Source organism: Aspergillus fischeri, genomic scaffold, assembly GCF_000149645.3.
Source record: "Aspergillus fischeri NRRL 181 1099437636252 genomic scaffold, whole genome shotgun sequence".
NCBI lineage: Eukaryota > Fungi > Ascomycota > Eurotiomycetes > Eurotiales > Aspergillaceae > Aspergillus > Aspergillus fischeri.
Window position 1 is genome coordinate 1,698,705 of NW_001509768.1, and position 26,424 is coordinate 1,725,128.

At 50.6% G+C, this 26,424-nt stretch overlaps 10 protein-coding genes across 10 annotated transcripts, besides 1 other annotated feature; 5 read left to right on the forward strand and 5 right to left on the reverse strand.

The window, feature by feature from the left end:
• Nucleotides 1-969: 969 nt before the first annotated feature.
• Nucleotides 970-2,400, reverse strand: NFIA_067490 (Golgi transport complex subunit COG5; the record flags this gene model as incomplete). The annotated part of the gene is made up of 1 exon (XM_001263478.1): nucleotides 970-2,400. One exon carries the CDS (start codon nucleotides 2,398-2,400, stop codon nucleotides 970-972), a length of 1,431 nt encoding a protein of 476 aa, XP_001263479.1.
• A 473-nt stretch (nucleotides 2,401-2,873) lies between these two features.
• On the reverse strand, nucleotides 2,874-3,991 carry NFIA_067500 (class II aldolase/adducin domain protein; the record flags this gene model as incomplete). The annotated part of the gene is made up of 5 exons (XM_001263479.1): nucleotides 2,874-2,948; nucleotides 2,996-3,164; nucleotides 3,221-3,353; nucleotides 3,415-3,675; nucleotides 3,727-3,991. 5 exons carry the CDS (start codon nucleotides 3,989-3,991, stop codon nucleotides 2,874-2,876), a joined length of 903 nt encoding a protein of 300 aa, XP_001263480.1.
• A 659-nt stretch (nucleotides 3,992-4,650) lies between these two features.
• Nucleotides 4,651-5,347, reverse strand: NFIA_067510 (protein SYS1; the record flags this gene model as incomplete). The annotated part of the gene is made up of 2 exons (XM_001263480.1): nucleotides 4,651-5,041; nucleotides 5,103-5,347. The coding sequence occupies 2 exons, from the start codon at nucleotides 5,345-5,347 to the stop codon at nucleotides 4,651-4,653; spliced, it is 636 nt and encodes a 211-aa protein (XP_001263481.1).
• A 425-nt stretch (nucleotides 5,348-5,772) lies between these two features.
• NFIA_067520 (cytochrome c oxidase subunit 6B family protein) lies at nucleotides 5,773-6,183 on the forward strand (the record flags this gene model as incomplete). Its single annotated transcript, XM_001263481.1, has 2 exons — nucleotides 5,773-5,997; nucleotides 6,061-6,183. The coding sequence occupies 2 exons, from the start codon at nucleotides 5,773-5,775 to the stop codon at nucleotides 6,181-6,183; spliced, it is 348 nt and encodes a 115-aa protein (XP_001263482.1).
• A 549-nt stretch (nucleotides 6,184-6,732) lies between these two features.
• Nucleotides 6,733-9,692, reverse strand: NFIA_067530 (putative RNA-binding protein (Nab3); the record flags this gene model as incomplete). The annotated part of the gene is made up of 5 exons (XM_001263482.1): nucleotides 6,733-7,277; nucleotides 7,343-7,563; nucleotides 7,622-8,111; nucleotides 8,173-8,352; nucleotides 8,423-9,692. The coding sequence occupies 5 exons, from the start codon at nucleotides 9,690-9,692 to the stop codon at nucleotides 6,733-6,735; spliced, it is 2,706 nt and encodes a 901-aa protein (XP_001263483.1).
• A 1,511-nt stretch (nucleotides 9,693-11,203) lies between these two features.
• On the forward strand, nucleotides 11,204-11,866 carry NFIA_067540 (peptidyl-tRNA hydrolase domain protein; the record flags this gene model as incomplete). The annotated part of the gene is made up of 2 exons (XM_001263483.1): nucleotides 11,204-11,460; nucleotides 11,602-11,866. 2 exons carry the CDS (start codon nucleotides 11,204-11,206, stop codon nucleotides 11,864-11,866), a joined length of 522 nt encoding a protein of 173 aa, XP_001263484.1.
• A 265-nt stretch (nucleotides 11,867-12,131) lies between these two features.
• NFIA_067550 (snoRNA-binding rRNA-processing protein UTP6) lies at nucleotides 12,132-13,382 on the reverse strand (the record flags this gene model as incomplete). The annotated part of the gene is made up of 2 exons (XM_001263484.1): nucleotides 12,132-13,232; nucleotides 13,293-13,382. The coding sequence occupies 2 exons, from the start codon at nucleotides 13,380-13,382 to the stop codon at nucleotides 12,132-12,134; spliced, it is 1,191 nt and encodes a 396-aa protein (XP_001263485.1).
• A 367-nt stretch (nucleotides 13,383-13,749) lies between these two features.
• Nucleotides 13,750-17,034, forward strand: NFIA_067560 (putative integral plasma membrane protein; the record flags this gene model as incomplete). The annotated part of the gene is made up of 7 exons (XM_001263485.1): nucleotides 13,750-13,788; nucleotides 13,842-14,388; nucleotides 14,446-14,572; nucleotides 14,774-14,858; nucleotides 14,914-14,959; nucleotides 15,007-16,814; nucleotides 16,876-17,034. 7 exons carry the CDS (start codon nucleotides 13,750-13,752, stop codon nucleotides 17,032-17,034), a joined length of 2,811 nt encoding a protein of 936 aa, XP_001263486.1.
• A 3,242-nt stretch (nucleotides 17,035-20,276) lies between these two features.
• On the forward strand, nucleotides 20,277-22,445 carry NFIA_067570 (uncharacterized protein; the record flags this gene model as incomplete). The annotated part of the gene is made up of 2 exons (XM_001263486.1): nucleotides 20,277-21,309; nucleotides 21,823-22,445. The coding sequence occupies 2 exons, from the start codon at nucleotides 20,277-20,279 to the stop codon at nucleotides 22,443-22,445; spliced, it is 1,656 nt and encodes a 551-aa protein (XP_001263487.1).
• Nucleotides 20,615-20,692: a microsatellite.
• Nucleotides 22,446-23,306: 861 nt separating the features above from the next.
• Nucleotides 23,307-26,400, forward strand: NFIA_067580 (cleavage polyadenylation factor subunit CFT2; the record flags this gene model as incomplete). Its single annotated transcript, XM_001263487.1, has 2 exons — nucleotides 23,307-23,452; nucleotides 23,505-26,400. The coding sequence occupies 2 exons, from the start codon at nucleotides 23,307-23,309 to the stop codon at nucleotides 26,398-26,400; spliced, it is 3,042 nt and encodes a 1,013-aa protein (XP_001263488.1).
• Between the last annotated feature and the right edge of the window lie 24 nt (nucleotides 26,401-26,424).

Below are 26,424 nucleotides of genomic sequence, written 5' to 3' on the forward strand. Positions count from 1 at the left end.
ACGGTACTGGTTGACGATGATGAGCGTCTCGTGCTGGGACTTAGTATTGCATTGGAGGGATATCAATGTTGTCAGTGTGGAACACGGTTGGAGCAGACGGCGTTATCTGCATTGCATTCGGACTAAAGTGCACTGATAGCTGTGCATAATCATTGATAAGGTACACCCCACAATCAGCATTGCTCCGGCGCAAGACACGAGTCTACAACACCATGGCTAGCTCCAGTAATATAGGCCATACAGTTCCCTCAACCGCCACTCCCAGCCAGCAGGAACACCCTGCGAAGAACTCGCGCTAGCTGCACCAGCCATCCCCCGTCTCAGATGTAAACCCCCCCCACACTACTCGGCGTACTGTGTACCTCATCCAGAAGTCGATTTCTGTCGTGCCGTTTGCTGCAGGCGTTTCTGCTATAGAGTGCTTGCTCGCAGGGGAACGGAGTTGGCGAATTAGTATGTGATGTTGTTAACGTTATGTCGAGTCGATGAAGGCAGTAGACCGAGCTGAGGTGTTTAAAGCTCCTCATTAATAGCGCGGTACGAGGAATGGGATGTGGCCGTGGTGGTTAGGCTCAGATATATGAAGGAAACGCTAAGATAGCATTTTCCCGGCTAAATTGCTTGAGCCTTTATAGTTTTATAGCCTCGACTCGAGAATTTCCTTTCATGGCAGTAGTGTTGATTGAGCGACAACGACTACTGGCGGGATTGAGAGCTTAGATCTGTTAGGGCCAGATGGTATAGCCGCTAGTACTAGCTTTCACCATCGGGTTGCTCTTTGATAAATGGCGTAGTCGCTGCCCCTTGTACTTGAGCGTATCCAACGTATCTGAAAGCAGCAGGACTCGTTGGGGGCGTTTGGCGTCGCCATTACATAACCGAGGGGCCATTTGAAGAGCGCTAGCAATGACAGGGCTGAGTGTCCAAGGATGATATCAATGGCTTCCCTGTAATCTCTGTAGATCGTGTCTACCTCTCCAAAGCGCCCACAACAGACCCGACCATCACCGCTGCTTCTCTCTCCCAGTTCCCAGCCTCAGTTCCTGTCCGCCTATCTGTCACCAAAGTCGAGGCTGGGAGCTGTGAGCCCCGCAGGACGCATTCCCTAATATCCTTCCTGAGTCTATCTCGGTTTGACCGCAGCGTCCGCGCTGAAACACCGCCGCGACTGACGATCTCCTGAACCCGCGGCGCCAACGATGAAGCCAACGATCGCCAGAAGTACGAAGGGAGAGATGTTGTATCCAAAACGTTCAGCAGTGGCTGGAGAAGGTTGTTCTTGGAGGCCACTTCTTGTGCTCGAACCTCTGTACCATTGCTGTCGCCTGTGCTAGCGGCCGAAGCGGGTAAAAGTGGGTGCGTTGGCGGACGAAGGCTGCTGAGGATCGCCTCTAGTGCAAAGATATCCTGACATCGTCCCGAGAGTTCAGACAGCGTCCGTTCGAGACTCGGAAGCATGGATAGTGACCGGGGAAGAGCGTTGACGGACGCCACGATGGCCGTGTGCATGTAGCCTTGCAATGCGGAAAGCAGAAGCTCCGGCTGAAAACTGGCTGGCGATGTCAATGTCTTCGGGACTGGAGATAGAATATACAAGACGGTAACGGCAGAAATCAGCCTGGCTCGCGCGTCCCGGCCTTGACGGTACCCCGTTTGAGAATGCGAGCCAGCCGCGATGGACGACATGGAGAAGCGATTGATAGTCTGTTGCGCGCGCGCCTTGACCATATTCTCAGCCGGAATCACCAGCTCACCTCTCAAAGTCCGGATGACCTTGACACGTTCCAATCCGTAGCCTTCCTCTCCCACGGCCGTAGCGGAGAACATCCGTCGCAAACTCACAATGGTAGATGCGGCTCGCTCCAGCGCTCGGTAGTCCTCTCTGCCAGGGTTGGCAGAGGAGCGATCTTGTGCTCCTGCAGTCGCCGCTGGGCCCCCTCGACCAGTCACCTCAGAAAGTTGACCCTCCAACTGCCTGCCGAGAGCCAGACAACGCGCGACCGCTCTCGCTAATCGCACGGTTGCCAGCGACTTTTCCGCAGCCACTCTAGCCTCATCTGCGGCCTCCCATTTTCGTAAAACTTCTTGCTCCAGGCGTTCATAGCCTTTGGTCACAGAGGATATTTGCTCCTCCGTCTCCTTGAGAATCCGCTCCGCAGCAGCGGTTTGATCCCGCATGTGCGTAAGTAGAGGGATAGCTGACTTGCTCGTCAGATTGTGGATGTGAGTATCAATCTCTTGAAGGTCAAATAGCACCCGTGACAGTGGCGTGGAAAGGTCCAACGGTGTGTCTGTAGCATTGTTGGTTGCCAGGACCAAGGAATTGGCAAATGATGCCGATGAGAAGTCGGGGTCCAAAAAGGCCTCATAATCTATGTATGAAGGTTCGCTGTCTGCCATTTTGTGCACAGTATATGCAGCCGAAGTACTTTTATCTGGAAGAATGGGTATCAAACAAGAAAACGAGATGAAATGACAGATAGGAGGTGGATGGATAATTGCTAAAGGACTTGTTCAATTGATGCCGCCACTGAAAGTTAAAAAATGGTCATCTTAGAGAAGCATCTCAGAACTTGCTGAATTATGCTAGAAGAGCAACAAAAGTCTCGAGTATCAATTATTGCACCTCGAATTGAATGTGTTGATCACTCTGATATGCCGTTGGTACTCAGACGCCATGTGTCAGTCACGTGAGGATTATTAGTCATGCACTTTCCTTTCCCTAGTTTTGTGAAGGCATTCAGAAGATACCTCCACCCCCACAGTAGACGATTTTCAAATTAAGGGAACCTTATAACAAGGCCCTGAAACTAGGCTATGATTGCTACATTGATGACTAACTGACTCCTTGCAAGAATTGGGCCACGTCTTTATTACTGAAGAACGCGGCCATTGCTCTCCTCCACAATCAACTCAAACTCAGGCTGAAACTCGGTATAAAAATTATGCTGCGGCATGTTAGTTGGCACTCTGGAAATCAACAGGGAAAACGTACAGGGTTTTGAACGGCGTCGGCTGTATACTGCGCCACTTCATGGTTGATAATCTTCTTAGGGACTCCATTCGCAGCCGCGGCATCAGCCATCAACTGCGAACGACATGCATTATCCAAACTGAAGAACAGGAACGCAGCTTCATCAACGGTGTGACCAACCGTCAGTAGACTAAAAGACGATCAGTTCTTGCTGAAGCGCGGTGCGCTACAAGAAGATTCCCATACCCATGGTTCTGCAGAATGCAGGCAATATTCTTCTCGCCTAGAGCCTTTGCAATCTGCTCGCCCTCTTCCTGGGCTAGTGCAATCCCACCATGATCATCATACACGCTCAGCTTTCCGTAGAAGTTACAGGCGTCTACCGGAAGAGTCAGCGTTCTCCAACCACAAACCTTCACTGGTATATGTATAATACATACCCTGAGTGAGCATTTCAACGGGTCGCCCAAACGCACTCCACGTCTTTCCATGAATCGAATGCGTATGCGCCGCAGCCACCACATCTGGACGGGCCTTGTGAATCTCAGAATGAATCATGAACCCCGCCTCGTTGATGGGAAGCTGTGCCCCTCCCTCCGTCACGTAGCCCTCGCTATCGACCAGAACCAGGTCAGAAGCCTTGATGGTCGAGAAATGCTTCGCGAACGGGTTCATCCAGAAATGGTCCTTGAGGACGGGGTCTGCGGAGATGTCAGTATGCGGACTCATGTCTGTCTATAGACTTTCCTCACCTCTCATCGAGATATGACCTGACACTCCCTCTCCGTAGCCCTGCTTCCCGAAGAAGCGGAACGCAGCCGCCATATGCTCTTTCATCCATTTGCGCTGCTCGTAGGGGTCGGAGAAGGTTGGGATGCCCTGGAGCTTCAGCGTGCCTTCGCGATTGCCGCGCGCGATGGCCTGGAACTTTTCATCTGCTGCAGCAGGAGTGATCTTATTTTCTGGGGTGACGACGAGCGTCTGCTTCGCGGCTTCAGTAATCGTCGTGGTTGACATTTTGGATGATACGTATAAAAGTAGACAGAAATCGGACTTCAGCAGGGAGCACGACTATGTAGCATTAAACTCGAAAATAACCAACATGTAAGGTGACCCCTCATATATCTTGCTGAGACAACTCGCCAATCCTTTATCTATACAAAGCTTATCATAACTTGAATCGGACTTCGCGGTTCAACTCCGAAAACCCCGCTTGACTTAGGTTGCCTGATTGCTTGTCGCGTAGAAGGCGCAGAGCTTCATGATCTGTCGCAAAGAAGTTGTACGTATCTCCAGCCGACTATTATCCGACCGAAGGATTCGTGGAGAAATCGAGACACAACTGATTGGTAATGCTGTTCATTGCACTACTGCCTGGCCTCCGCCCAAGTCCAAATCCCCGTTAAGATGGGCCAGAGAGTCAATCTTATTAGAACGTAACCAAAATGTGCCTGCACATATCATGATGGTGCTACAGTCTCCTGCAATATATCCTCTTCCACAAGAATTGCACGGGAATGCACTGTCCACTTCAACGCCACCTATACAAATCCAACCAGCTAGGGTATACACAATGATGATAGTAACGATGCAACGTAGCGCCGTATCCGGATTGCCAAAATTAATGATAAAATGAAGAATTCGGGGCGAAAGTGTCGTCCAAGCCCACAAGAGCATTATACAGCCTGCTCACCTTTCATCTCCGTCAGTTCGTACTCGCCACTCCCCTCACCCAGATGCCGCCCTCGGCCGCGTCCGCGTGATGGCAAGAACGGTTCGTTTTCAACATCGTCAGTCTGTGGTTGGGATGCACTAGAAGACGATTGCGCCGTGCCCCTACCGCCTGCTATCCCAAACGTGATAGGTCTGAGTTCCCGCCACTGGCAGGCCCAGATACCCAGAAAGGTCATCAGAGCTGCGCTGGCGCATTGAAGACCCCACCAGAGCAAGTTGCGGGGTATTGAGCGGGTGTAGAACGATGTCGCGAGGAGATGGAGGAAGTGGATTGTTAAGGCGAAGTCGGGGATGAGCTTTGAGCGGGACACGAGGAGCAGTAGGAAGATCACGCTGTCAATCATATTCGGTCAGCGAACCAAGCATTTGCAGGAGCGAAAGGCGTATACAATACCCAAGTAGACTGTTTAACATCCATACTAGCCCCAGCATCCACCCTATTGTTGTGTCCCCCCTTAAGGCATCCCAGCTGAAAACCAAATCGAGCGAGAACCCCGTCCCATAGACTAAAGTCGTGAACAGGATCAAGGCTGTGGCGGAGACATAGTAGGCAGTTTGCAGGAGGATGATCTTTCGAACAATCTTCAGCGGTGGAAGGTCTGTTCGGGACCCCGCAGGAGCCCGTCGGCGCGGGGGCATGAACTATCGATAATTTGTCGACCCTGGTGGTGATTCGAATATCCTTTATGGAGAACGAGCGAGCGGGCTGGACAGTCTGGAAACGGACTTTTGGAAGTGCAGGAGTAGATATCCAGTAGATGCAGGTTCACGTATGTATTTCATAGGCAGTAGCAAGCATTATTCTCTTGACTTAGGCTGTTGTATCCCCGTGGTCGAGTCAATTGATGATGAAAGTCAGAAGACAACTTGAAGCTGTCCCAGCAAATGACAATGTTAGCGCCACAGCCAACAAGCCACGCGGAGCCGCCAATGCGGAATCCCCAGTGGAACTGAAGACATCCAATTCCTACCTACAGCTCACATTTGCGACGATTCTACTTCTCACTATTCTTCCGCTGTATCCATATTCCCATTCGATTCTCCTTTGATATACCTTGATCAAAATGGGCTGGCTCCCTTGGTCCTCCGACGACTCCACCAAAGCCTCCGACGGCGGCCGCATAGCCCCCGACCGGAGCTCCCGCGAAAAGTGCTGGGAAGGCCGGGATCTGTTCTTCTCCTGCCTGGACAAAAACAACATCATCGACTCGATCAAGGAAGATAAGGAGGCACGGCGTCAATGCGGGAAGGAACTGGCACAGTTTGAGGGGTCGTGCGCGAAAGCTTGGGTATGTATCTCCTCCCAGACTTGAGTAGCGGGAGATAGCTTTCTAATCCTTGTTCCTGCATAGGTCAAATACTTCAAGGAGAAGCGGGTGATGGAATATAACCGGGACAAGACAATCGAGCGCATCAAGAAGGAAGATGCGGCCAAGGTTGCGGATCTCAAGGCACAAGGGTGGACGCCGAGGTGAGGCGGGTGCTATAGCTGAGATGAAAAAAGGAAAAGAAAAAGAAGAGGAGATTCTTATTATGAATGTACTATATCACACTATATCGCCTCTCATAACGACTGTTGAATGAGATCTTGTACAATATTTGTTTCTACCCAGTCATCTCATTGCGCAGCAGCCGAAGTCAATATCGTCCTATTGCCTACTCTAGTGTTGGGTTCGCTCAATGCATTGAGATTAGAGGTAAGAGGTAATCCATAAAGATGCCATGACAACCCAGACGCAGAAGTCATTTCCTGCCATATCTAAACTTTGAATGCCTCGAAAGAATAACCCTGCACTCCTGTCGCAATGTCTTGAAAAAAAGAAAAAACAGAAAAGTAGCATCAAAGCCAACAACTAGCCATAAAAACCGTGAACAATGGCCAGTTCATCCCATGACTAATTAATTCAACGGATATTCGCGAACGAAACGCCAAGCTCCATGGTATTCCGAGATTTCAGAACAGAAGCAAACGAAGAGAAAAGATAGAAAGGTGGGAGATGCACATTTAAAAGAATTATGGTCGATCATTGTTTCCACTTGCTTAACTGATTCATAATGTTTTGAACGTGAGGATTCATAGTCGCCAAGTTCTGCTGCTGTGGTTGCTGTTGTCCACCCAGGCCCTTGGCAAGCAATGAGATCAGATTGGGATCCGGAACCACCGGAGCATTGGTGACTGGGACCGAGTACTGCGGAGGCAGGTGTTGTTGAGGGTTCGTAGGAATAGGTGGCCGCGTTGCTCCGCTCAAAAGGCTTGCGAGATCTGCAGTGGTATGAGGCATGTTGCTAGCTGTAAAGGGCTGTGCAGCGGGAACGGGTTGTTGCTGTCGCTGCTGCAGTGCACTCAAGAGAGACTGAAGGGTAGGCCCATCAAGAGACGAAATCATATTCGCGACATTGGAAGAAGCAGGAACCGCCGGCAATGGTGCTTGAGGAATGGGCGCTGTGGGAAGTGACGGCATTGCAAACGCTGGGTTGGGTGGGAAAGGAAGTGAAGTAGCACCGCGCTGCATGGCTTGGGCATGAAAGACGATCTCGGCGGCGATGTTGGGCTCGACTTCTGGATATTCTGTACAAAATACATGAGTATAAGAAGTTGCGTGCACAGAGATGATTGGAAACAAGGTTACTGACCATTGAAGCGAACATTGTCTGACCCACCACTGCGATCAAAGACCTGCAAAGGGATCTTCCTTGAGAATTGGTTCGGACGAGACAGTCTCACAACAGCAAGAACCCCTTCTTTAATCTGCCGCTGAACTGCCGCGTTCAGTGGTATGCGAGGACCTAACACCAGGACATCGACCCGAAGACCTCGGTTGCGGAAGGCATTCTCCACGTGGAAGATGAAGTTACTGAAAAGAAACATCAGAATTGCACCATCGACGGCGTCAGCTACAGGATATAACCTACCGGTCAACTTCTTCAAGAACCAGAATCTGCACTTCCGGGACATCTCTCGGGGCTCTCCTGGGCACTGGCAAGTCCGAATCACTGTCGTAAGCGTTGCGGCCCCTGGGGCTAGGAGTCCGATACCGTCTATCTCTCCCATATGGTGACCGAGAACGGCGTCTCTCACGTCGATCGTACCGTTCAGGAGTTCTATCCCGAGATCTGTACCCATCTCTTCCTCGGAACGGACGTGGAGATGGCGATCGTGGAGGGGGTCGATAATCGTCGCGTCTGCGGTGGCTCGGCTCATCTCTAAAGTCACTAAATGGGACTCTACCTGACTCGTAAGGTCGATCATAGCGATCTCCCGAAGCCCTCGGATTACGGCTGCCGGGAGGACCGCTTCTGCTGTATTCCGGGGACCTGGACCGTCGGGGTGGAGGACCACGAGATGGCTCAGGTGGCGGTGGTCCTGCCCGAGTATTCCTCTGTGGTTTTGAAATCTCAAGGTCTGCGTAAGGCAAGAGTCAATCCAGGTCCGAATATTCGCGGGGATCGCAGTGCCGACTTACGAATTTTCCTACCCCTTATCACAGCTCCTTGTTCACAATCGAGCGCATTCTTGCAGGCGGAGGCGTCGACGAATTGGATGAAACCGTAGGCTTGCTTGATCGATATCTGGGCCAGTTTGCCGTATTGGTGAAAGATATGAAACAAATCTCGTTTTGTGACCCTCTCCGTCGGTAGATTACCTGGATTGCCGGCAAGGATTAGACAAGGGTCAGACACCAAAGGTTCAAGTAGAAGAGGCAGAATACTGACCCACGAACAACCGGGACCCCGCTGGGAAGCGATCCCAAAGTCCCTCCGTTACGTACACTCTCTCATCATGCAGGAATTGGTCATATTTTTTCTGTACGTCTGGACCCCACGGCACATCTTCGTCTCCGGGTTTGACGACACGACCGACCGGCTTCTCGACGCGACCATTCGGAGAAGCTGCCGTTGCAGGGGGCTCCTGAGACGATTCTGCGGTAGAGGGGGCCGGTTGCTGGAAGCTGGGACCAGGTGGTGGAGGCAACGAGCTGGCGCCCGAGGCGGTTCCGGGAGCACCAGAAGCAGCCAAGGAAGGAAGCCCTAAGTTGGATTGATAATTACTTTGCTGGGAAGGGTAGGTAGTGGATGTGCTGGCAGGGTGAGGGTGGAGTTGATGATACGAGCGGATATCATCGGTGGGATGGTAATTAGGATGGATAGAGGGCTTCTCTTGGGGCGGGGGACGAGGGGGGAGGCCTTGAGGAGCTTCAGAGACGTCGTCCGCAGACGAAGGGGCAGTCTCCGAGGGTAGGGGAGGAGATGGAGCGGCAGAAGAGGGAGGAGGAAGATTATCGAGGAGGTTTTGGAAGTCCACACCACCCTCACCAGTATTATCTTCGGGTTTGGCTTGGGAATCTAAGCGATCATGCGGTGCCGACTGCGCGGCCCAGCTGGCGACGGCGTGATTTACCTCGTTCGCGACGGGCAGGATCTGGGCAGCCTGAGAGGAGGCAGAGGGAGGGACATCGGGGTTAGGGTGAGCTAGAGGGGCAGCAGGATCTGAGGAAGGAAGAACAGTTAGAGATGAGTTTGCTGCTATGGCCGGCGCAGTAGAGGAATCCTCGTCTGCTACTGCAGACTGATCTGATGGAGGGGAAGGCTTAGCAGTTGCTGTCCCCGCAGAAAGTGAAGTCTCATTTTTCTTGTCCACTGATCGATCATCCGCCTGCAAAGAACCAGTGTGAAAGCTACCTTGTGTTTGTGTCGACGGTGGTGGTTGATGGTATTGTTGATAGTGATGATGGTCCAGCGCCTGATACCTCGTCACGTTCTCCGACCCTGCATAGTGTCCATTATGATGGTGCATCTGGGAACCATTTTCAAGGTCTGACAAAGGCGTGTCAAAATAAGTCGACGTATCATTGAACACTGGGTCCATTTGGTTCTGCAGCACAGGGATCTTGGTCGGTTCCGCGACGTGTAGCGGACGAGGGCTCTCTGGAGTCAGAGTTTTGCCTCGAAAGTGAAGAGCTTCATCTGGAGAACCCGGCGTCATGTAGACAACAGACAGGGTGGATCACTTTCATCTACAAATACCGCAAGAGACTGCGAAGGGCCAAAAAATGATAAGAGGGGGAAGATTTCGCAGTCGAAGTAGCTCGAGTGGGGCTATCGTCGCAAAAGGCACTGGGCCCTTCTTTCTGCTTTTCTCTTTTTTTTCTTCTTATCCCAGGGCGGTAAGGCGGAAGCGCGGAGAGGAGTAGAACAAGAGGGTCCAAACTCAGTTGGAGAGAGCACACATGGAGGCCTTCCTTGCAGCAGAGAAAGAGATCGTAAAGAGAGTGGGATAATGAGGAGGAAATGAATTAAGGATGGAGATGAGTTGTGGGTTGATTCCGCTTGACGGAGAAGTTGGGGATGACGGAAGCAAATGAGGTGATAACAGGGATTTTGAAATGGATGACTTGATCAACAGCCGTACAGTCGGTCGACAAAGTTCTCCAACGAGCCGTCTACTCCAACACCCGGAGACAACAGTACTAGTAAGGAGAGGAAATTCTCGGTAAGAAAAGCGAGTACAAGAGTTATGAAGGAAATCTATGCGGAAGGTCTCGTGGTTTGGAGTACGGAGTATCTTCCATTACTATTATCCTGGTTCCCATCGTCAAACAGAAATAGGAGGAACTATCTTCTGTGCATCATGATAGTCCGTAGCCTAGTCTATCACCTACCGAGTGTGCATGATTGTTGTGAGCCAATGTGGGATCCTCGGACTCTCATGCTAAGCTCTGACTGGACGGGTCCTTATTCTAGTGTCAAACCAAGAACCATCTGGATCTGCTGGAAGCATTATTGTTGAAACAGGGAGCTATCCATAAGGTTCTTAAGGTACCCCATCTAGTCCAACTACCTAGCGCCATGTCCTACCTATTTCTGCTGGCTTGATACCAACCTTTCGGCTAATTAGTCACAAACACAACCAGCCTTGCAACTAAACCTGTCATCTCGATGCTTTCCAAGGGTCCAGAACCATCCATCACGGAGTATTCCCGCTCTTCTCCTGGGTTCTCCCTTCATGGATGGTTAGGAAGGGAACCATTGTTTCGATAGCTTCAGAGTACCAAATTTGACACTCTTACCTGAGTTTCTAGACCAAGATCGTGGTAGCGGTTAAGAAACACATACACAGTAGACTAGTGCGTGCTTTTCTCTTAACATGGACTCCGTTCAATCTATCCCGACAATAGTCTATTTTTAAAGATTCCTCAGCATACATAGAATGAGTTCCCTACAGACAACTTTCATACCCCCGGCCGAGGATCTATTTGTCTCAGAGGTCATTTGATTCCAAGAACTGCCAATTGTTTCACTCTCCGCCTTTTATTCGATGCCTTTCTAGTCTACTTTGCTTTACCTTAATCTACGATTTACTCGAAACACTACTACACACGTACAACTACTGAATTACACTGCACATCGTGCCTACCTTACCAACCGGCCAAAGACTAGAACCCTTGGTCAAAGAAAAAAAAGGAGGGGAAAAAAAAAATCTAACTGTCACGAGATATGCGAGCCCGACTCCTTCAATTTTTCAGCAAAGCCCCCGCTGGTCCCACCATTGCAAGAACCTTTGCTTCTAGACGAGCAGCCGCCAACAACGAACGCGATACCAACCATACCACCGCCGAACCAGACGGAAAAGACCTCACCGCAGCCCGGGAGTGGCTTAACAAGTTCAATTCAAAGACAGTCACAATCCCTCGTGACATCTGCGAGATTTCCTTTAGCCGGTCCGGCGGTCCTGGCGGTCAGAATGTCAACAAGTCCGTTCCTCTCCCTGTAGCTTTATCCTGCACCAAGACCATTCATTGATCAAGCCTCGTTTGACTGGCTGAGACCATGTCAGAGCACTCGGAACGTACGCCTCAGTAGTAGACTAACATCTCATCGCATTTCCCCAATAGGGTAAACTCAAAAGCCACATTGAAAGTACCCCTCCAGTCTCTCCTGCCTCTGGTGCCGCGGATCCTACATCCTCATCTCCGGTCATCCCGTTACTACGCCGACAGAACACAGACGCTGGTTATCCAGTCTGAAGAGTCACGGAAACAGGCCGCTAACGTGGAGTCCTGCTATGAAAAACTCCACCATTTGTTAAAAACGACTGCAGAAGACGTGATTCCTGGAGAAACATCTGAAGAGCAGCGGGAAAAAGTGCAGAAATTGTAGGACGCCTTCCTTGATATGCATTATCTACAGGATATTGAACAGTTCTCACAATTGCAACAGGAAAAAGGCCGAAAATGAGGCCAGAATCAAGGCAAAGAAACTGCACAGCAGCAAGAAGAGCAACAGGCGGGGTAATAAGTATGATGAGTGATAGGAAGCTAACTTTTAAACACCTTGAAAGAGAGAACAAGCTTCGTCTTTCTTTGCTTATGGACCCTAAACAACCCTGAGGAACGCCTGCAATAAAGAACTGAAGCTGCAGCGTCTACTCCTGCTGAAGGACCCGCTCGGCATTGTGAATGGTGGCAGCGATGACCTTTTGCAAAGCAGGGTCCAAGTCCTCTGTCTTCCGGAACGGTTGCAGCCAGCTGACCACCTCCTTGGCGACATTTGGATCTTGCCGGTGCTCCTTCAAATTCGCAAGAGATTCACGCAGTGCTCGAGGAAACTCGGGAGATGTCGGTCGGATCCCAGCAGTCGGGTATTTGATGTTGCAGATATGCGTATGGTAGCTGTTTGGTTTGTGCTGCGACATCACCTCAACTACATGTCCCAAGATCTTGCGCAGGCACGGTAAGTCTTCGAATTCGGAGACCATGTCGTAGAATTCGTGGCCGAAGCGGTCGTCGTTGTTGAAGTTTTTCATCGCTGTATCAAAGACGGCCAGCGGGACCGCGCCGCTCAAAGCAGGCGTCGAGTTCAAATTTTCCAGAGCAACGTGATCAACCCCGTCTTCATCTCCGGCGCTAGGGTTGATATCTTCCCCGGTGATTTTAGGTAAAGCGATCATATCGGCATTAGGGTCATCAAATCCAGATCCTTCGGCTGGGTTAGGCGTTTCAATCTTCTGGTCCAAGCCCAATATCCGCTGTCGAGCGACAAGCTTGGCGATGTAGATCAATTCGAGTTTCGCATAGTGCAGCCACAGTTTCCTTGAGCTCTTGCAAAATCTCAGACCTCTTTGCATATAGGTTCGCGACATTGTCATATCTGCATGATCATCCAGATTGTATTGTGCTGCGTAGATCCATAGGTCCACGCTGGTAGGGTGAAGCCGTAAAGCATCCGTGAATATCGTCGTGAGCTTCTTGTACGCCTTCTGCTGGCGGGCATACTCAATATACTGAATCCATAGGCCGAGATCGCCGTGGAACTTCCGAGTAGCTCGATCGAGAATGAAGAAAATCCGTCTTTGGCCCGAATGACCTCCCGACCGAATACCTAGTCGCTTCACTCTCTTGCGTCGCAGAGCATCAAGATTCATCTCGTATTCCGCGTATCGCACAAAGTCAGATGGCTGAGCGCCGCGAGCGTTCAGTTTGTGCTCGAAATCTGAACGTCTCTTGACAATGGATAAAATCTCATCCTAATGAACGAGCATTGTGAGTGACCATGTTTTGTGAAATGGCTGGTTGAGGACTCGCACCTTGCTAAATATTTTTTTCTTCTCAAACTCCTTGAGTTCTGGCACTGACTGCTCCAGGTAGAAGCGTGCTTTATCTGTTGCAGCTGACATGATGGTTGTTATTGCTGGTGAAGACCGTCAAGATGTTTCGCAAAGTCCTCCAATGCAGGCCAGAAAAAGTTGTCGGCATCCCGCTCGATATCTCCGATCTACTTGTGGGCTGTGACCGCCTTCCTTTCCGGGACTCGTGCCTTTTGTTGCATGTGTCCGCGCGCTCCTCCGCAGGTTACCGAGTTACAACCTGGCCATTTCACATCTCAGGGGGTTTCTCTGACTGCTGACAGTTTTTCTTTTTCTATTTATTTTCTTTATTTGATCGTTTATATTCTTGACGCTCTTTTATATTCTTTTTTCATCTGTCGTAGCTTTTTGACTTTTCGAACGCGCGGAGTGTGGGCCCTGCATTTCTTGCGCTACTATGGCTCCCAAATTCAAAGATGGGGATGCCGTTGTGGCGGTAAGCTGATACAAACCCAAATAATTCCAGGCGATTCACTAAGGCAATGTCAGATCAATGGTAAATGGGTGTCATGGACACATACAGCGGTCGCCTATACGGCGTTCCTGAGCGCTCTTGTAGTGGGAATGTCCCTACATTTCCACAAGATCGTGCAGAACGAACACTATGGATATCCGGATGAATGGTTCCCTTCTGTGTCAGCTACAATTGGTGATCGATATCCGGAACGCTCATTCTTTCAAGTCTTCATCGCTATTACCTCCGGTCCTCGATTCGCTCTCGTTTTCCTGTGGTATCTTCTTACTGCACGGCCTAACTCGACTCTTCCCAAGATCGTTGCTGGTGTTGGGCTGTTCCGGACTTTTACCTGTGGTGGTTGGACATATGTCACGTCGACCGATGACCATGATTGGCATGATATCTTCATGATTTCTTACCTCGTCGCGACATTGCCTTGGACCCTTGGTTGCCTGGCACTCAGCCCCAACAACCGCCGCGCCGTGAAATACAGAAAGATCATGGCAGGCCTGTTCTTTGGCACCCTAGTACCACTGGTCTACTACTTCATCCAACACAAGGTGCACAAGGTCGCTGGTGGTGAGTTTACTCTTGTTCTTTGTTTGGCATACTGTTCTCTAACAACTCTCTCCGAAGCCTATACGAAATATGCCTTCTTCGAGTGGTCTCTTATCTTGTTCGACGTGGGATTCGATGCGGTCACGGCATTGGACTTTGATGCATTCGAGATCGTGGTGAGGGACGTGAAAGGGGTTAGCAGAGGGTATGTACCGTGGCTCCCAAAGTGAACCAAGCAAAATGGAAAAATGTAGAGTGGCCGAATATTGGTTGTTTGGATTTGAAAACATGTCCTAAGCTTCGAAACATTAGGCAGTTGAAGACCACTGCGGACTCTGTTCTTGAAAAAGAGTGTGTATTTCCCGCTCACCAAGACACTTTGGTTTCACTGTTGACGCGTAGTTAGGAAGGGCAAGCCTGTTGGAAACACCTTTGGCGAGGGTTTCTTCTGGTCTGAAGTCCTGGACGCCGCCGCAGACGTCTACAACGGGGTAATACCTATCCTTAATTTTCCTTGCATCATGCGCATTTACTGACTGACCACAGTATGTCTTCTGGTCCATGGCGACTGCTCTCGGGCTTCTTGTTTGGTGTAAGTTTAGGATTTATTCTCTAAGGGCTATGTCTAATAACCGTTAGATTTCCCTCTTTGGCACATGGGTATCTCTGGGTATGAGGCCGCTATTATCGCCTACATGTCACCTCTCCTTCTAGCAATCCCTACTCTGAAGACCGCGGTGGCCAAGTACCCACGGCTTTTCCACTTTCTGTCACTTTCTGGACTGCTCGCCTACAAGGTGCAGAATCCTACCAACAGACTCTTTGTCACTACTTTCAGTGTTGCCTGCAATGCTCTTACATGGTCCGGTATTTTCCACGCGGAGAAGACCCAGAGCTCCCGCTTGGAGTCTCGGATCCTTGCCTGGGGCATCGGTCTGATCATGTCTAGCGTCGCCAAATTTGCATGCAGCACCAACAATCCTGTCTGGCCCACTATGCATGCGGAGAACGGTGGATGGAACAAAATGGGTCTACTCCTTGGTATCTTGGCTGTTCTCCGATCTCACAGGAAGCCTGTACCGAGTGGAGGAGACTATTTCCCCTCTACTGGCAAGAAGGGTCCTTCTCTGTTAGCCGCATTCGGTATGGGTGGTCTTCTGTTCGCCATGCACTCTCTTCTGTCTGATTCCAGCACCATGATTTCATGGGTCTGGGAGGGATATCCGGTGAGAGGACCGATCGCCGTGCCTCACGGTGTGCTTACAATCTTCGCGATGGGGGCCGGTCTCGTATATGGTCTCTTCTGCCCACGCGTCACTGGAAGCTGGACTGCTTTCGGTATCGGTTCCCTCGGCGCTGCGCTACTTACATGTTACAGCCACTGGACTGGATTCTATGGCGGCCTGGTCCTTGCGTTTTATGTCATGGCCGTTGCCCCCGTTTTGGTCTCTTCGGCTGCTCGTCATTCTCCCGCCACAACGTTCGGTCTCGGAGGCCTTGTCTACGTCTTCTTGATCCTCTTCCACGTATGGGTTGTTGCTTATGCATTTGTTCCCGGCGGTCCGCTTGTTAGAGAGCATACAGACTGGCTCATGGCCTCCACTATGATCTCCATCGGTGCTGGAGTCTTTTCTGCCGCAATCACAAACTCTTCTAGCCCGAAGGCCAAAACTATCAGCCCGAACGGCAGGAGGCAACGGTCGTACTATGTTTATGTGCTCGCCGTGCTGCAGCTTCTTTCTATTGCCATCGCATATCTGCGATTCCCAACCAATGACTACACACCGTATCATAAGGAGGACAAGGTTGCTACCCTGGGTATCTGGACGGTTCACTTCGGTCTCGACAACGATATGTGGTCTTCGGAGCGACGTATGCGCGATGTCATCAAGGAGCTTGAGATCGACGTGATCGGTCTGCTGGAATCTGACACCCAGCGCATTATCATGGGTAATCGCGACATTAGTCAAGTTTTGGCGGAAGAATTGGGCATGTATGCAGATTTCGGACCTGGTCCCAACAAGCATACATGGGGCGCTGCTCTACTCTCAAAGTTCCCCATCGTCAACTCAACCCACCATCTTCTTCCTTCGCCCGTCGGCGAACTGGCGCCCGCTATTCACGCAACTCTGGATATGTATGGTGAGCTGGTGGACGTCGTTGTCTTCCATTCCGGACAGGAGGAAGACCCCGAAGACCGGCGCCTACAGTCCCAGTATCTGGCAAAACTCATGGGCGAATCGCCTCGTCCGATGGTTTTGCTGAGCTATCTGGTCACCAAGCCCCTTGAAGGCAATTACAACACATATGTCAGCGAGCTCAGTGGCATGAAGGACATCGACCCTACCGACTGGGACCGGTGGTGCGAATACATTCTTTACAAGAGATTGAAGCGGACAGGCTACGCCCGAATCAGCCGGGATAGTATTACTGATACTGAAATTCAGGTGAGTATCTATCATAATAGTCCATCAGGCTCTGTTTGTATATGCTAATCTGTTCAACTAGGTTGGCAAATTCGTCATCGGGGAGCCCGAGCCCGAGAACAAAGTGCGCATTCCCGAGGAAATGATCGCTGAGGGCCGTCGATTCCCCGCGATGTTCCGTGGCCAGGGTGTCCGTGGTCACCGTTACCATGTTTTCGATGAGCCAAGATACTGGCAATAGATCTGATTTGATCAGAAGCTGGCTTGTTCCAGGTATCAGCTGGAAAAAGGTATCTATCCCTTCTATAGTGAATCTCCAGATCAAGGGGCCACTGTCAGGTGTAATCGCTATGATAATGTATTTTTTGAGTTCAACTGAACATAGGAGTTTCCTTTCTTCGCCGAGTCGTACATAGCCTTTATACTTAGCAATAATGCAGACTGCATAGCTTTCTTGATGGGCTAACTCATATGTCTTGGTAAGAAATCAGACGATTGACTAGACGTAGCTCATGTTGGAAATGCCTCAGGTTCTTATGATTTGCTTCTGGCGTAGCAGGTCATGTGTCCCACCCTATAGTATATTTCCCTCCCTCGTCCTCCCAGATAGCTTCCCGATCCAAAGAGCACTTGTTCAATTTGCTCTCTCCTGCATAGCGCTGTCGGTAGATCATGGTTGCTTTCCAAGGGAAATTCAGCTATGGGGCATGTAGTACAAGACGCGTACGTCTCTCCAGCAGACATTGACAAGTGGGACGGACGGTACTGATATAGTGACGTCCTTACTGCTCACGTATCCATTCTCACTCTGTGCCAGCCCTCAGGAACAGAGCATACCTGAAACCCCCTTCGTAATGAACAGTGGCAAGAGACTACGTACTCCAAAGTCACGAATCACTGTTCCCTGTTCTGAGTCCGCATCCAGCTCGATGGTACTGATGCTCATGTCACTGATTAATGATTTAGACATGAAGCGTACGCCTCTTCGGACCTCATTACAACCAGGAATCCACATTCCAAGGCTCCAGGACCCGAATAAGTCACTCTCGTTATCTTATGTGTTAATCTGTCAGTGTGTGGACGTTGCTGTAATTGCTTCTGTGACTCCACTCGTGTCCTAGGCCTGTGCCTCTGCGCTCCAACCGTTCCTTGATTATTGAATTCCAGAAGAGGTCATCCGAATAGGATCCTTGGGCCTCGTCGATAATGAAGATAGTTCCTGGAGTCAGATAATCCTTTTTGTTTGGATAAAATTTTGCCCGTAACATTCTGTGAAGATTGCTCCAGGCGTAATGGAAAGTGTTCTCTTCTGAGAAGGGTAGTCATCATGCTTGTTCCATGTGCTAAGATAGATTGATTTCCTCCCCTTAACCTTATAATATTGCTGCAGTAGTTGAGCCAGTGTTGTTTTTCCACTCGCAGGGGTTGCCCGTATATGCACGACTTTCTGCTCATCAATGAGGTCGGCAAGTTTTGAGTCTGTCTCTAATCAAGGACTGAAATACTGATCAGGAATGGAAGCTGTTTATCATAATGATCATCAGTTATGCCGTGAAACGATTGAGGACAGACTCTAACATATTTCCAGCTGGCTGCTTCCTTGTTGGGTTGAATTGACCTCTGCCAAACTTGCGTCTTTATGTTGGCCGAGTGGATGGCAACAATCGTCACAGGGAGTATCCAGCTTTAGCTGTCCATCCATAGACATTCCGACGAACTTTTACAAGGATAGGAGATGGCGATATTCCCGATCTTCGCGGGAGAGTTTTAGACCCCGGACATAATCCGTAGAACTAGGAACTTCGGAGTCCTTGTTGAAACTGGCGTGACTATGGTTGCAGAATAACTAGGACCCATAGTGTGATAGGGTAATTCAGAAAATGAAAAATGGATAGACCATGGACAATACTGGGAGGACTGGGAAAGAGCTCTCACGAAAGAAGGGAGTGGGCATAATAGATAGGCACATTCCTTGGGAAATCCTGCCTTACAATCAGTCTAATAAGTGAATAGGTGCTCGTGAGTATACTCTGTGAATGATAACTGATCGATCACGCTCAACAGGTCGTCTACTGTCATCATCTCATAATATCATACCTGGACATGGCCTATAAATCCTCTTACTGTTCCAGGTATGAGTCCCTCATGTTATTAAGACCTATAATGTTTCATAAGATGATCGAATAAGAAGTTATTTTTTTCTGTAATCTATTTTAATGTCCAGGATATATAACCATATGTCTCTCGAGAGGTAGTAGTATGATCCTTAAGAAGTAGGGCTATGCAGAAGGTACTTCTACTTCTACCTTCAGTATCTATAGGGGGTAAAAGAACGTAAACCACTTAAAAGATTCAGGAGCCGTGGGATGAAGAAAGTCAACTCCTTAATATGCTAGCTAAGAAAAGATGGCACGAAGTCACGACTCGAGCAGGAATCTCTTCACTGGTGATTCCACCAACCTGCGGCTCCTGCTTCCTGGTCATTGAATTCCGATACGCAGAGAGCTTTACTACGTTAATACTCTATTATCATCTCCCTCCCTGGGTCTGTTCCCGCCAGGCTGGATGTTTTGACCGGAATCTTCCGAGGAATGCGCCTACAGTTTCTTTGTTCCTCCTTGTCCTCTTTGAGCGGCGCCGGTGCCCATTCCAAGGCCAAGAGCACGAGTTCAAGCGCATGGAAGGGGAAAAGAACAACCTGGAGGATTTCTCCATTCTTTGGCTTTCCTTTCTCCTCCACTGTATGGGAAGAGAGAGTGGCCACTGACGTGATGGAAGTTTAAGGATAACGGATTATTTTTCTTCGCCCTACAAGGTAGGGCAGGGTGACTGTTCATTGATTCCTTCCTTGGTCTTTCGCCAAAATCGTCCTTGTCTTCTGCTTCATCTGATGTCCATGGACCTATCTCAGTTAGCGAGCTCTCGGATATCATTATCTCTTGGTCTTTGAGGTTGTATGGCTCGGCTATGATGTTTTCTTTCTCTGTATAGTTTGCTGAGTGCTTGGAACTTGCAATCTTTGGTCTGTTGGTTCGTTTCATTCCTTGTTGGAGGAGTCTGCTTTCCAAGTGTTTATGCTAATGCCTCTGGGCTTTCAGTGGGGACGGGGACACTTTCTTTGTCTCGTCCACAAAGCGGATTTAGTCTTGGATCTAGGGTGTATACAGAACAAGGGACGTTGCCAAACATACCAAGATAGGTACGTTCGGCACTGAAGGGTCTACGAACCTTTTTTCCTTTTTCTTTTTCTAAGGTGGACACTGATTCTCAGGAGCGTAGTTGTCTGATTCATAAGATAAAGTACTGGCCCCACGGCTCCCTGGTTCTTCAGTATATTGTCGAAATTGTGCTTCTAATACTCAAGAATACTTCACTATAGGTATGTGCAATCCGGGGATATCTTTCTATTGAGTCGAGGCTAACATTTTTCATATCTTAGATCTAGTTGTCTCTGATCGCAGAGGATACCATTCATACGCCAAGATGCTGGCATCACAGACACGGCAACAGGGCCGAGAACGAAAAGGCTCTGACTCCGATAAGCCGGAAGCTGAACATGTGGAAGAAGCTGGCATGTCTGGAGAAGAGACCGAACGAGCTCCAGGGGAACCGCAGTCAGAAGAGCCTTGGGAATTATATCGCCGCGGCCTAAAGCCTTCTGCAAAATTGCTTGAGGATGCTCGCGCTTCGCTTCGAGGGACCATGCTTGACCAGGCGAAGAAAGATAAGGCAATAAAAGAAAACAAGGTGCTTCTGGCGGCCATGATGCGCCGGATCTTCCCGACGCCGCCTGCTCCAGCCCATACTAAACCTGCGCTGGTGCAGCAGGTGCCTCAGGTGCAGCAGACGCAGCAAGTGCCTCAGGTACAGCAGACGCAGCAAGTGCCTCAGGTACAGCAGGCACAGCAGTATCCAATCAACCAAATAGCTGTAGGGCCTCGTGTCTCTTTCGGTGAACATGGTGCGTACCCCCGGTGGGTGCTCGTACCTGCTCCACAGCAGGGAAACCGGCAGCTGCCTTCGCACAAGCTGATGTGGGAATTCGAGCCCGGCCCACCCTCTGGTTGGGGTGGTCTGACGAAGGAGCAGCTGTACGAGTGGTCGTATAATTGGCAAAGAGCCTGGATTGAGGATCCCGAGGGAAGAGAGGCAATTATCTCGCACTTGCGATACGGGCCTCTTAAAGAGCTTGTGAAAGGCGTCGCTCAACCTCTGCCGCCTCTTCCAAATCCGCCAGCCACCAACTTCTACCTGAAACCAGTTACTCCTCTTGCTCCGGCTCTCTATGAGACTTGGCGTTGGTCCTACAAGAGGGACTACACACGTCCGACTGCCCCAATCCGGCAAGGCATGTACAGCAGAGGGTTGAACCCGGGGCAGCAAGGAGTAGGCGATGAAGAAAATCAACTTCCTGGCATCGGTACTCACCGCAAACAGTACGGTGCAAATCGCCCACGGGCTGAGGAAGGCCCTGCAAAACCGCTAGCCCTTGACGACGGGCAAGAGCCTGCAATTGGTGAGTACAAGTGGATTTGGTTCATTGTCATCATCCTGGTCATAAGCATGTTTCTGTGTCTTTTCCTCTATGTCTTCAGGATCATCAAGTGATGTAATTAGCAATCTGTCAATGCGGACTTAAGGTTTGTTTCTCCAATCATAAGCTGCTATGCATCTGGTGTTTCCATTGGACGCATATGATCGGAGAACCGGCCAGTCTCGCTTGCATTCCTCATCCCCCCCCTTGCATATGGCATTCCACTGGTTCCCAAATCTTGCATGATCAGGCCCAATGAGCTAATGATTCTGCTTTGTGAACAGATGCGGATCCGAATCGTCAGACAGTCGAGTCTAGTCTTGACCTGGAAGCCATGGATGGTGCACCTGATGGTTTGCCCATGACATCGTGGCCAAAACCTGCTGTACAAGGTCCAGGTAAGAGAGGTAAGAGATGACCCATTCGTTCAAGCAAAAGCCTCGGAGGCGTATGATATCTATTTATAGACTGGAATGGTTTACTAACGTCACGTAGGTAACATGGCCGTAAAGAAAGGCATCAGGGAATTTGCGAGGATCAAAAGAGGTCCCCCACCAGGTCAGGCCGGCGCCCGTCGCATCGTATACACAGAGCCGAAACAAGGGCCAGTGGCACCACCGGACACAGGGTCGGAACCAGAGACAGAGCCAGAGTCCGAGCCAGAGATTCTGAGATCAAAAGAACACGAGCTCGTGACCGAAGCCCTTGAGGAGCTGAAGAAGAATCATGAGAAATATTTTCCTCGGCGAACTCTCCGGCGCATAAGGACATGGCCGGGCAACGATATCCCCAATTACATCAACAACGATGAATTGAAGCTCGTACCCGATTATTCCCTCGAGCACAGGCCATTTCACGATCGAAATTCAGTGGGACAAGGTCGGACAGCTAAGAGAGCTGCAAGCGGTTTACCAAAGCAGGCTTCTGGGGCCGATGATGATTCCGACGATAATGATGGCTCCGCCAGTGCTGGCACTACTGGGAAGGCGAAAAAGGCCCGTACAACAAAGAAATCGACCACTGCTGGCACAGCAAAGACTGCAGGGACCGCGAAGACTGCTGGCACAGCCGCTCGCGTGCAGCAAAGCAGATATCCGAAACGTACTGGTCGAAAATAAGTATGGCCTTAGATCGGCTTCGCCGACGGTTCTGCTATGCGCCCCTGCAAGCTGTGGATGACGATCGGACACGAGATTGATAGCGCACAGCAATATGACATGCTGTCTACGATAATTCGGCGATATTGCTGGAATTGGGCCACTTGGTTACCTAACTTAGGTCAGGGTATGATTTATGGCAAGGCCGCAGGATAGATTAAACCATCCGTGCCATCTGCCTTGGTGAGTGTTTCCTGATTTGACGTGTTCTGTTTGCAATTTGCCTCTCTTATTTTAGTTCATGGCCAAGTATCATTTCGTCCTTCATCGATCTGTTAAGTCTCTTCTAGGATGCTCATCCCCACTGGCGGCATGAAAGTAAAGGATGGGGGGCACTTTGAAGAATCGTAGAGTAAATGTAGGTATTCTCAGCTGAAGACATCAAGATGCGTAGGTTCAAGTGACAAACGTAGAACTAGCAAGTTATATTGTGTGTTATTGAGGAAGAATGGTGTCAAGCGAGAGCGATGCAGGTACGGAGAAGATAGAAATGTAAATCAAGTGGTGATAGGTGATAGGCGATAAGATGCCTAAGGCATCATTCCCAGAAGGGTCGCAATGCAAACGCGGCAAACACGAGCGTGAAATGACCATCGGGGAACGTATCGCATATTATTGTCTTCATTACCGCACCTAACAGCTCTCGTTGCTGTGCTAACCGTTGTTTTATCCGGCTATGACAAAGTGATATGACTTGATATTCTATACACGCATTACTCTCTATGGGCGGATCACTGAATTGAGAGTGCTCCCGTCGTCGGATCTCAAAATCAGCTCTACTGCTCTGGAGACTTCCTGGCTGGGCCTGGAAGGACGGCCAATATGTTTACTTTCACTCCCCTGCTGGGTGCGCAGTCCTCCTCCAGAGCCTCACAGTCTATCTTGGAACTCGATGGTGGTATCAAAATTCTCGTGGACGTCGGTTGGGACGATACCTTTGATACGCTGGACCTACTAGAATTGGAGAAGTAAGCAGTTGCTAGAGTAGGCTCCTCATCGCATACTCACAACTTCGAACAGGCATATTCCTACCCTGTCGCTTATACTTTTAACTCACGCGACTCCGGCGCACATCGGTGCTTTCGTTCACTGCTGCAAGACGTTTCCTCTTTTCACCCAGATACCTGTCTACGCTACGAGTCCCATCATTGCTCTCGGTCGCACACTTCTTCAAGATCTGTATGCCTCCTCGCCCCTTGCAGCGACGTTCCTACCAAAAGCGTCAATCTCAGAACCGGGCGCGTCAACCTCAGCCGCATCCGCCGCGGCGTCTGTCACAGATGGCGAAGGGAACACGGCAGCTAGCAGCGCTGGCCGAATCCTCCTTCAGCCTCCCACCGCCGAGGAGATTGCCCGATACTTTTCTCTCATTCACCCGTTAAAGTATTCCCAACCGCACCAGCCGCTCTCGTCTCCTTTCTCGCCGCCGCTGAACGGGCTGACTCTCACTGCGTACAATGCTGGACATACAGTGGGTGGAACCATATGGCATATTCAGCATGGTATGGAATCGATTGTCTACGCAGTGGATTGGAACCAGGCCCGAGAAAGCGTTGTGGCTGGCGCTGCATGGTTCGGAGGCTCAGGCGCCAGTGGTGCAGAGGTCATTGAACAACTGCGCAAGCCGACGGCGTTGGTCTGCAGCACCCGGGGAGGAGACAAGTTTGCTCTTCCTGGTGGGCGAAAGAAACGCGACGACTTGCTTCTGGATATGATCCGGAGCAGTCTCGCGAAGGGCGGTACTGTCCTGATCCCAACTGACACTAGTGCTCGAGTCTTGGAGCTTGCATATGCGCTGGAGCATGCGTGGCGCGATGTGGCTGGCGGGAATAATGAAAGTGACATTGCCTTGAAGAACGCTGGGTTATACCTAGCTGGAAGAAAAGCGCACACCACAATGCGGCTGGCGAGAAGTATGCTTGAATGGATGGATGAGAACATTGTGCGTGAATTCGAAGCAGCGGAAGGTGTGGATGCTGTGACGGGCCAGACACAGTCGAATGCTGATGGTCAGCGGTCCGGTGGCCAAGGCCAGGGCAAAGGGGGGTCTAAGGGACTGGGGCCTTTCACCTTCAAACATCTCAGGACAGTTGAACGCAGGAAAAGGTTGGAGAAGATATTGACGGATCAAAAACCAAAGGTGATTATTGCGTCCGATACGTCTCTGGATTGGGGATTTGCAAAGGAATCCTTACGCTTGATCGCCGAAGGACCGAACAACCTGCTCCTACTAACCGAAAACCTTCACAAAGAACGGCCATCAGATAGTAGGAATGAGCATCACAGGCAGACCCTTGGAAGCATGATCTGGCAGTGGTATGAAGAGAGAAAGGATGGCGTTGCCTTGGAGAAAGCCCCAGACGGAGACCTCCTTGAGCAGGTCCATAGCGGAGGAAGGGAGCTCTCCTGGACAGATGTACGACGAACACCCCTTGACCCCGGGGAGCAGTTGATCTATCAGCAATATCTGGCCACCAAGAGACAACTGCAGGATGCATCGCAGACAAGAGGTCAAGAGAATCTCGAGAACCCGACGGATGTACTTGACGACCGATCGAGCTCTACGTCGGAGGATTCGGAGACGGAGCAGCAGGGACGGGTCTTGAACTTCTCCACCTCGTTGGCTCATGCCAACCGCAACAAGCTGGGTCTTAGCGACGAAGATCTGGGAGTGAACATTCTTCTCCGTCGGAAGAACGTCTACGACTACGACGTCCGTGGGAAGAAGGGTCGCGAACGAATGTTCCCATATGTAGCTCCAAGAAAGCGCGGAGATGAGTATGGAGAATTCATTCGGCCCGAGGAGTATTTACGAGCCGAAGAGCGGGAAGAGGCAGACATGCAGCAGCGTCGGTCCGAAGCCCAGACCAAATTGGGCCAAAAACGACGGTGGGACGAGGCAGGTCCGCATGGACGTCGAGCCTCCCATAGCGGAGCCAAGCGGCAACAGGTCGCCGGGGACGCTCACAAGAGGGAGGCTGGTGGTGCGGACGATCTCAGCATGACCGAGGATGCGGACGGCGGTGATGCGGCGATATCATCAGAGGATGAAGCCGATGAGCAATCGTTTGAAGGGCCCGCGAAAGCGGTGTTCGAGAAGGCCTCGATCACCATCAACGCACGTCTTGCTTTTGTGGACTTCACTGGGCTACATGATAAGCGCAGTTTAGAGATGCTGATTCCACTCATCCAGCCGCGGAAACTAATTTTGGTTGGAGGAATGAAGGAGGAAACCACCGCCTTGGCAACAGAGTGCAAGAAACTTCTCGCCGCCAAAGCTGGCGTCGATGTCTCGTCTCCAGACTCGGCCCTGATTTTCACGCCAACCAACGGTGAAATGGTCGATGCCAGTGTTGATACCAACGCTTGGATGGTCAAGCTGAGCACGAATCTTGTCCGGCGCCTGAAATGGCAGCACGTTCGCAGTTTGGGTGTAGTAACACTGACAGCCCAACTGAGAGGGCCAGAACTCAACCCCGAGGAGGGAACCGAGGAGTCGGCAAGCAAGAAACAAAAGGTGTTGCAGGACGAGGCCAGTTCTGCAGCAACATCCACCCTCGGCGGAACAAAGCCAGCGGCGGACAAATCCGACGTTTTCCCTGTGCTTGATGTTTTACCGGCGAACATGGCGGCTGGTACCCGGTCCATGACTCGACCTCTGCATGTAGGTGATTTCCGACTGGCAGATCTGCGCAAAGTCATGCAGAGCGCCGGACATAAGGCAGAATTCCGTGGCGAGGGAACGCTCCTCATCGACGGGATGGTCGCTGTTCGCAAGTCGGGTACTGGCAGGATTGAAATCGAGGCATCTGCGCAGTCATCGGCCATGAACCAGGCCATGGGACGCGGCGTGGGAAGCTTCCTAGCAGTGAAGAGGAAGATTTACGACGGTCTGGCAGTTGTTGCGGGAAGTTGACCATAGAGATACCAGGATATATAA